Source organism: Cebus imitator, unplaced genomic scaffold, assembly GCF_001604975.1.
Source record: "Cebus imitator isolate Cc_AM_T3 unplaced genomic scaffold, Cebus_imitator-1.0 Scaffold118, whole genome shotgun sequence".
NCBI lineage: Eukaryota > Metazoa > Chordata > Mammalia > Primates > Cebidae > Cebus > Cebus imitator.
The window spans coordinates 250,133-260,074 of record NW_016107433.1 but is presented as its reverse complement, the minus strand read 5'-3'; the positions used below and the strand labels follow the sequence as shown (position 1 = coordinate 260,074).

Sequence of the window (9,942 nt, the reverse complement as noted above, 5' to 3'; positions counted from 1 at the left end):
TTCCCTAAACAACACAGTCTAACAACTACTTGCATAGCATTTACATTGTATTAGGTATTACAGTAGTAATCTGGAGAAAAAGTATATGGAAGGATGTGCAGAGGTTACATGCAGATACTATGCCATTTTATGTAAGGGACTTGATCTCAGCCACTTCAGTTGAATTTTAAAAATAAAGTAAAATATATGTAAGGGAGTTGAGTATTCATGGATTTGGGGATTCATGGGGATCGTGGGACCAATCCCTTGTGGATACCAAGGGATACTCCAATTTACTTCTCAAGACTTCTAGCTGGGCACAGTGGCTCACACTTGTAATCCCAGCATTTGGGGAGGCTGATGTGAGAGGATCACTTGAGCCCAGCAGTTTGAGATAAGCCTGGGGAACATCGCAAGACCCTATCTCTAAAAAAAAATTTTTTTTTAAACTAGTAGGGAATGGTTGTGCAAGCCTGTGGTTCTAGCTATTCGGGAGGCTGAGGTGGGAGGATCTCTTGACAACCCCAGGAGATTGAGGCTGCAGTGAACTGATTGCAACACTGCACTCCAGCCTGGGCAACAGAGCAAGACCATGTCTCAAAACACAACAATAACAACAAAACTTCTGTCTGCGGGAGTAATGGAGGCCCTGAGCAGCTTCATCTGTGATAGGGAGATAGTCATGGCAATCACTCGGGACTGCTCTTGGGAGATTTAAATGGGTCTAGGCCTAGCTCCAATGATGTAGGCACTGTATCCCACACAGACGAGGAAGCTGAGGGCTCCAAAGAGGTAGGTGAGCAGCTGGGCCCCAGGCAGCCTTCCCAAGGAAGGCCTCACACCCTGGGCCGTGTGTACCTTCTGCTTGACAGTCCCTGTCTGAGGTGGCCGTGGTGTCTGTGTTGAGCTGGGGAAGAGCGGAGTCATGGGGCAGCAGGTGTGGCTGAGTCATTCAGCTGGCCCTCCTGGCAGCCAGGCCACGGTGGGTGAGGGACATCAAACTGCTCATGCCACAGCTGGTGTATCAAATAGTCCCCTTGTCACTCTTGACTCATCTGTGCCTGGCCCCTGGCTGCCTGCAGGGCCACCATCTGTGCATCCTGGGCCAGCGCCCAAGGAACTTTCTGGAACCCCAGATGCTATCTGAGGACACAGAGGGGGTGGTGAAGTTTGAGGTTCCCGAAACCCTCCACCAGGTATGTCTGGCTCTGTTGTTTCTGGCCTGTGACCCCTCAGGCCTTGGTTACCATGTCTACAAAATGGGAGCAACAAATCATAGCTGAGTTTGACCCAGGGATTAGACATGTATGAACATGCCTAGCCATGTCTATTTTTGCTCATCATCCTGCCCCCAGCACGAGGGCCTGGCACACAGTAGGTATTTAGTACAAGTCCGTGGAATGAATGAATGGTGGGGCCTTAGAACACAGCAGAGGCCCTGGGCCTAAAGGCTATGGTGTGAGGAGGTGGCGGGGACACTGAAGCCCAGCCCAGTTCCCTTAGCAACATCTTGTCACCTAAGGGATGGGGAAGAGTGTGGGGTCCCACAGAGAGGAGACATGGGTATGGGGCTAGGCGAGAGGTGTCTGTATTATTCCTGAGACTTCTGCCTCACCCTTGGGCAGACCACTGTCCTGGAGAGAATGGAGTAGAAACAGGAGAGGGACCACAAATTCACCTAACTTGCTTCATCCAACCAAGGATGATGATAAAACTGTTCTTAGTGAGATATTACCGTGTGCCAGATTTGAGCCAACTACTGTGCCTCTGCATTTCATGTTTGCTATGTCTCATAATAATCATCAGGAAGAGATCACCCCTATTCTACACAGGAGAAACTGAGGCTCAGCCTAGATAAATGGCCAGAGGTGAAACAGCTAGCAAGGGGTGCAGCTGGGATCTGAAGCCCGGGACGACCTAGGGGTGGTCTAGCCTCAATTTATTCCTCTTAGGCAGCCATGCTCAGCCCAGAGAGCTGGGAGGACCAGGTGGTGGGAGGGGGGGTGTCTCAAGGTCATGTCCTAGTGTTAATGCCTGGGGCCCCTGCCATATCTAGCTTGTGGTGAGTGTCTCTAGCCTGTTGGAGCAGCCACTGGAATGCCTGGGGCTTGAGTGGCCCTTTGTGGATGCAGTTCCCTTGGCAATGAAAAAACACTGCTGAGGTCAAGAGCTCAGATTGCCAGAGGGGAAACCCAGCCCTGTTTCTTTGACTGGCCCCCTGCTGGGAAGGGCCACAGCTACCCCAACCCCCACTCTCTGCCAGACACCCAGGGGCTCTTTCCAGTGGCACAGTCATGGGGTTAGAGTGGGCACAGGCAGCCCAGCCAGGATTCCTCATGGGAAGTGTGTGCTGGCTCTTTAGACTTGTCTGATAACAGGAGGCTCTGCTTATAACTTTCTTCCCACTGGACTTCTTCCAGGAACCCAGAACCAGTGTGGGGCTGCCCAGGCCTCCAAGATCCCCCAGGACCATGGGCTGGCCACCTCTTAGCCCACCTTTTGCCAACTTTGGGGACCTTGAGAACAAGAGGGCCCTCATCTTACCTAGCCAGGCCCTCCTCAATCCAAGGCTGCCTTAGGTGTTGCCAAGGAAACTGATGCAGCAGCTAAAGAGCCTGGCCCAGGTCTCCATGACAACCTACCACAGCCCACCAGGGTCCATCCATCTGTGATGTCACCTGAGCCCCAAATGGGTGCCCTCCTGCCCCCACCACAGTTGTCACAATCAGATGTCACAGTCTAATAGCAGGTCCCTATCACAAAATACCTCACAGCCTGACCTGCAACCCTCACACCCTTCAGAGATAAGCAGGGGGCTCAGACACTCCTCATGCCTTGACCACACCCTGCGTTTATGCCCCTCTCTTGGGTGGGGGTGTGTGTGAATCTCCAGGCCCTGGATGTGCCCTGGGTGGCCAGCTCAACCTTCGGCTAGAGGGAAGAAGGGAGACCATGACAACTCAAAGTGGCTGGCTCCTGCTGGCATCCAACACCCATCAGTCTGGATTTCCCCTACTCTGGGCAACTTCCAGCCCAGGAGCATAACCAGGGCCAGGGCAGATTATTTATTTTTAGCAGAGTTGCTGGCAGCTGCCTGGTGGGTGCTGGGAGGTGGGATGTGGACTGAGTTTCATCCCTTCCCTCTTCTGGACTGAGGTTTCCTCCCCAGGATTCAAGAAGGCACCTCCACCTGCAACACTGCCAGAGCCACCCCCCCACCCCCCGCAGCAGCCCTCTCAGGACCCCGAGGGGGTCATGGGGTGACACCAACCCTCACCCTGAAGGGTAGGCTCATTAGGGAGAATCTTCAAATCCAGGGTGGGGAGGGAGTGGAAAGGATTTTGTGTGGATACCCCTTAAATTCTAGCTCATCCTGAGTCTGTGGGGAGTGTGTGTTGTGGGCAGGGAAGGGAGATCCCTGTCCCATCTGTGGCTAGTCTACTTGCTAGGACAACAATCGGGTACTAGGGGAGAGGGAAGGGAGACTTAACTCTCACTGGGCCAAACTGAATTCTTCTCCAGAGGGCAGTTGCTGCTCTTGGCTGGTCGGGTTTATCCCGCTGCCTGCCTTCCCATCACGTACTCCCCACGCGCAACGTCGCTTGCTCTCTCCTTCTCACACACACACTCAGCCCCGGACCTCGCCTACGGGTCAGCCCCTCTATTCCCAGATAGCTACTGGCTCCGCACCTGGCGGGTGGGGCGGGGTGTCGAGGGTGTGAGGTCTGAGGCGAAGGGTGGGGGATTCCCCTGGTGGGGGTGGACAGACACGTCAGCCCCCGCAGCAGCGTGGACAGGGGGCGGGAGCGGGGGCGGGCAGAAGCTTAAATAGGCGGCTCTGGAGCCCGGACCTAGTGCGGGCGGAGAAGGCGGTGGCTGCAGCGGCAGCGGCGGCGGAGACCCAAGAGTCCGAGTCTGGACTACAAGTGGGTGGCATCTGAGCCCGGATCCTAGTCCTGCGCGTGTCTGTGTGTGAGTAGGTGAGTGTCCTGGCGGAGCGGGGTCGGGGCGGCTGCACCGTCTGAGTTGCAGATGGATGCGCCAGGTCCGGAGGGGTCCGGGTGAGGGCGCGGCGACCTCCGGGCTGGGGGAGGGCTGCGGCGGGACCTTGGCCCCAGCATCCCGCCTGACTCCGGGTTGGGCAGGTGCGCCCAGGGTCCCGCCTCCTTCGCGACTTACACAGCCATGCCGGTTCCTGCTCCCCTAGACGGCCCCGGACGCGATGACCCTGAACGGCGGTGGCAGCGGAGTGGGCGGGAGCAGCGGCGGGGGCCGGGAGCGCGAGGGCCGTCGGGGCAGCACGCCCTGGGGCCCCGCGCCTCCGCTGCACCGCCGCAGCATGCCGGTGGACGAGCGCGACCTGCAGGCAGCGCTGGCCCCGGGCGCCCTGGCGGCGGCCGCGGCTGGGACAGGGACCCAGGGTCCCAGGCTGGATTGGCCGGAGGACTCCTCGGACTCGCTCAGCTCAGGGGGCAGCGACTCAGACGAGGGCGTTTACAAGGTGCTGCTGCTGGGGGCGCCCGGCGTGGGCAAGAGTGCCCTGGCGCGCATCTTCGGCGGTGTAGAGGATGGACCTGAAGCAGAGGCGGCAGGTGAGGGGACTCGGCTGTCCAGGGGAGGGGCGATCCTGGGGCTAGGACTAGGGGCTGAGACTGGGACTCAAAGCCACAAATACCGTGGAATTCTATTGGCAGTTTCAGAATCATGCCTCTACCTACCCATTTCATAAATGGAGAACAAAGGGAGAAGGGACACCCCCAACCTTTGGTAGGGAAGAAATGCCCAGAGCAGAAGGCGGGGGCATAGATATGGTTGCTCTGCGGGATGAGACACGACATCCCTCCATACCTATCAGGGACAGGTCAGAGTTTCTTACTAGAGGGGTTTCTAAGAGAGGAGCCCTAGGTGGCCAAGGTCCCCAGGGAGGATGACTTTCTAACTCAAGCCACTGGGTCAGCTACTTCAGGACCCAGGCAGCAGGAGGGCAGGGGGCATTAGAGCGGCCACCTGGGACATTGCTGGCTTGGGGGCATGTGGGTGGAATTCAGGCACACCATGCCCTCCAGCCCCCACTTTCCTGCCTGGCACATGCCAGCCATCTGCAAGTGGAGAGGAGGGCTCCAGAGAAGAGTTGTAGCGTGTGGCCAGAACAGGAAACCTGGCAGCAGGGGCTTTGACAGCCAGCTGGTAACCTATCTACTGGTCTCCCGCCTAGGGCACACCTATGATCGCTGTATTGTGGTGGATGGAGAAGAGGCATCACTCATGGTCTACGACATTTGGGAGCAGGTAGGGTGCAGGCTGAGACTCAGGGCAAGGGTGGGAGGAGTGAGTTGGGGTAAGATCTGGGAGTGCCAGGCTTGTTTCGGGGACATGAGGACTGTTGGGTAGATGTGTGTGTGTGTTCCCCAGGACGGGGGCCGCTGGCTGCCCGGCCACTGCATGGCCATGGGGGATGCCTATGTCATCGTGTATTCAGTGACGGACAAGGGCAGCTTCGAGAAGGCCTCAGAACTGCGGGTCCAGCTGCGGCGTGCCCGGCAAACAGATGATGTGCCCATCATCCTTGTGGGCAATAAGAGCGACCTGGTGCGCTCTCGGGAGGTCTCAGTGGATGGTGAGTAGGCGGCAGGTTGCAGGGGGAGGGAGCGCCTAGCTGGGCCCTGATCCAGTCAGTCTTGGCTTAGCTTGAGTCCCTGGGGATCATCAGAGGCTAAAAATGTTCAGGAAGAAAATTGGAGGGGAGGGAAATGGGAGAGAGCCACTGCCTGCTCACAGGGCTCAGGAAGGCCGAATCTGACAGGGGAGCTGGAGCACCATGGGGTTCTAGCCACTGCCTGCTCACAGGGCTCGGGAAGGCCGAATCTGACAGGGGAGCTGGAGCACCATGGGGTTCTCCTCTACTGCCCCTCTTGGTCCTGGCCTAGCTGGTTGGGGGGTAAGTGGGTGGAAGAGAGTGCAGGGAAACAGGCCAGGAGGTCAGAGCCTGTGTTCCAGGTCTGGGCCATTCTCAGAGTAGACTTAGCCTTGGGGAAGACCCTTCCCACTTGGCCTCAGCAGCCTTCTCTGTGGCCCCCAGCACTGAGTCCCTTAGAGAAACCCAGCAGTGACTTAGTGATCTCGCCCCCCCCATCCCCAGTCCACTGGGTCATTCATTGTGATATGAACTCAGATTAGAAAATACTAAATTTTCCAACATAGTTCTCATTTTCCTGTGTTGACTACTGTTGTACTTTGTTTAAATACCAAGCTTCAAATTATTTCAATAAATGGATCTCCTTTTGAGGGCCACTGTTTTGGGGGCTCCTTAAATGCAGGCACTCTGCCTACTGGGTGATGCAGCAGTGCCCAGTACCCTCAGTACAGGAGCTGGGGTCTCTGTGTTTTGAGGGAGAACCCAGCAGATTCTCAAGTGGCAGCTCGCATGGGTGGGGCTAGGGTTGGAGGGGATTCCTCACTCACCCACCCTTTGTTTACTGGTGCCTGCCTTTCCCCTCCCACACAGAGGGCCGGGCCTGCGCGGTGGTCTTTGACTGCAAGTTCATTGAGACATCGGCAGCACTGCACCACAATGTCCAGGCACTATTTGAAGGTGTTGTGCGCCAGATACGCCTGCGCAGGGACAGCAAAGAGGCCAATGCACGACGGCAAGCAGGTACCCGGAGGCGAGAGAGCCTCGGCAAAAAGGCAAAGCGCTTCCTAGGCCGCATCGTAGCTCGTAACAGCCGCAAGATGGCCTTTCGCGCCAAGTCCAAGTCCTGCCACGACCTCTCCGTTCTTTAGGTCCCACGCACTCTCACTGTGGTGTGGTGGGCAGATGGACTGACGGATTGGTGGGCTGGCCCAGCCAACCGCCCCAGATGCCTCAGGGCTGGCTCAGACTCTGGGTCCCTCGGAGCCGCCAGCCAGGCACCCCGGACCTCATGGTCATGGACAGACAGTGCTGCCCAGAGAGGCGGCTCCCAGGGGCCAGTGAGAGCAGGGCCCACAAAGATGCACGCGCAGGCTCAGATGCGTCCCAAGCAGCCAAGCGCAGCAAAGGGGCAGGCCTGTGTGCCTGGAGAGGATTCTGCCTTTCTTCACAGCCCCGGTGTGCCTGTCCTGGAGGGAGGCTATTCAGTGTGGTGGCTCTTTGTTTACATGCAGATTTTTGTAATAAAGATTATTTCCTGATATGTCATGGCTATTGACTCTCTTTTCTACCATCTGGGCTCTTCAGGAGCAGGAAGCATTTCTGAAGTTGAGGGATGGGGCTCACTGCCTCACCCTAGTGTGTGGCCATGATGTGTAAATGTGAGGGTCGGGATATAGCCAGATGGGACCAGCAGTGGACCTGTTTGGGGGTTTCAACCAGCAGGAGGAGGCACAAACCCCTCCCAGTCCCTGTTATCCAGATTCTTCTCTTTCTGCACTGGGGCCTGGCATTGCCCAACTGATTGAGGGTTCAATCACCTCACTGTCCGCAAAGGGAAACTGAGGCTTCTTAAGGGAGCACATTCTGCCCTGGGCCTCACAACCAGGCAGGAACCCTGGGTCTGGCTCCACAGCTGGAATTTCTGCCCTGTTCCCTCCTGAGGAGCTGGAATCAGCTGAGGTTGGGGACAGAGACATCTAAGAGGTGGTTTGTGAAGGTGCACACAGGCACACTCAACTCTACATGGCTCCTCCACCTCTCCGCTGGGGTTGAGCTGCTGAGGAGGCCCTCACTGTTCTCTCCACTGTGAGTGTCCAGTCCAGAACATTCCATGGTTAGCATTGGCTAATTAGGTTTGGGTGGGAACAGCTGCCTGGAGCCCTCCCTGCTGGAAGGGAAGGTCTTGCATGTGTATAGGAAGGTGTACTCGGCCGGGTACGGTGGCTCACGCCTGTAATCCTACTTGGGATAATCGGCACTTTGGGAGGCTGAGGCGGGTGGATCACAAGGTCAGGAGTTCGAGACCTGCCTGGCCAATATGGTAAAACCCCGTTTCTACTAAAAATACAAAAAATTAGCTGGGCATGGTGGTGCGCTCCTGTAGTCCCAGCTACTTGGGAGGCGGAAGCAGAAGAATCACTTGAGCCTGGGAAGCAGAGGTTGCAGTGAGCTGAGATAGTGCCATAGCACTCCAGCCTGGGCAACAGAGTGAGACTCCCTCTCAAAAAAGAAAAGAAGGTGTACTTGTGCTTATGGCTGGGGGTGCACCTGTCTCCCTGCCCACCCATGCCCGTGGCTCCCCCACCCTTGGCACAAGTGCTGCTAAGAGTTTTTACCTACATGGTCTCAAGAAAATATCATCCCCATTTGGCGCTGGGTGGAAAGTGGCTGAGTGGGGAGTGGCGTACAGGTCTGCCCATCTCCAAAGCCTGGAGGCAGGCTGGGGCGAGGTGGGGGACAGTTTCTAAGAAAGTTCTGGACCAGGGTCATACATTCCTTTCTTAGTTCGATTTATTCACTCCGCAGACTCCAGAGAGCCCTTGCAACCTGGTTAGAATCCTGATTACAGCTTGTTGAATGGCAAGAGGAGGCTTGAGGGCTACCCCTCCCTGTACGGGGGAGCTCTGAGATTCACGCACATGCTCCCCAGGGCAGAGGTAACGCTCAGAGCTGTTGCTACTCTGCCCCTCTCCACAACATACTTAGAGGAATGCAGAGGGCATGGTATTCTCAGAGCAAGTGAGGGTCCCCAGGACCTGGCTCTGTCACTTATTGGCTATGTGACCCCTAGGCAAACCACTCAGCTTCTCTGTGCCTCAGAATGTGACATGGACACAATGCCCCTTCAGAACAGAGTGGGTGGCATAATAAAGGTATGTGCTCAGAGCAGTGCTAAGCGCCTTGCAGGAGCTCAATGCATGTGAAACCCCCTTCAACCTCCCATGCTGCCCTGCTCCAGGCTGGGTGCCAGAGTGACCCTGAAGCAGGCACTCAGCTTGTGACAGGGCTAGGAGCAGCTGAGGGTAGCTTCCGGCCTGAGAGAGACTAATCAGATGTACAGTGGGAAGGACTCCGGGGTGGACCATGGGAAGCTCCAAGGCTGAGGAGGGACTGGAGATCAGGATCTTCCCACCCCCTCCCCTCGTTCCAGACTCCCAGGCCCCAGAAGCGTCTCCTAGCTCTGCTTGGCTGCCCTCACTGGGGGAGGGGCCCCTGTTCAGCTCTGCAACTCTCTCAAGGTCACCTGAGCTGGTTTAATCTTCTTAGAGGCACGAGACCGTCCATTGTCTCAGCCCTGTCACTGTTGAGTGGCTGTGGCCAATGTGAGGACTTGGGGAGCTCACAGGCTGCTGCACCTCCCCTCCACAGATCCCCCCTGGGGGTGGTCTGGAGCCCCCATACCCAGTTCCGCTGATACACTGCTCACCCATCCTCTGCAACCTCCAGCTCCTTTAGTTCTACAAGCCATGGGGAGCTGCCAGGGCAGAACGAGAGCCAGATCATTGCTGAGCCCCTGGGTTCTGCTCTCAAAGGGCTTCCAGTCTAATGGAAGAGGCAGATAATGACAATCTGGTGTCCTCTGTGTATTAATAGAGATAGCACATGGCATGGTGTGAGGGGGTGGGGCATTCCCAGAGGAGGCTCCTGGACCAGCCTGGGAACATAGGGGAAGTTTCCTGGAGAAAGGAATATTTGAGTGGAGCACTGAAGCATGAGCAGGTGCTTACCACAGAGATGAAGGAGTGGGAAGGGTGTTCCATGCAAAAGGAAGAGCGTGCAAAGGTGAGGCTGCAGATGCTGGCGCCTGGGAGATAAGTGAGACCAAGTCTGGAGCCACAGAAAAAGTAGTGTCCAAACCCAGAGGGCCAAGGAATACCCACTGGTCTGTGTTGGGGTCTAGGGAGTACCAGGCCAATGATTTGCTCACCTCCTTGGGCTGGCAGTCACGGATGCTGAGCAGCTCCTAGCTTTCCAAAGTCAATGAGTAACTTGGGGGGCTGGGCGGGGCCAGGCCTGCTGCTGTGGGCCCAGTGGCCTTTTCCACTCCC

At 56.7% G+C, this 9,942-nt stretch overlaps 1 protein-coding gene across 1 annotated transcript; it reads left to right on the top strand.

Annotated features, from left to right (window-relative positions):
* Window positions 1–3,596: 3,596 nt before the first annotated feature.
* On the top strand, window positions 3,597–7,156 carry RRAD (RRAD, Ras related glycolysis inhibitor and calcium channel regulator). The gene is made up of 5 exons (XM_017539253.2): window positions 3,597–3,959; window positions 4,187–4,571; window positions 5,195–5,268; window positions 5,392–5,596; window positions 6,485–7,156. Exons 2-5 carry the CDS (start codon window positions 4,202–4,204, stop codon window positions 6,760–6,762), a joined length of 927 nt encoding a protein of 308 aa, XP_017394742.1. The 5' UTR covers window positions 3,597–3,959; window positions 4,187–4,201; the 3' UTR covers window positions 6,763–7,156.
* Window positions 7,157–9,942: the final 2,786 nt, after the last annotated feature.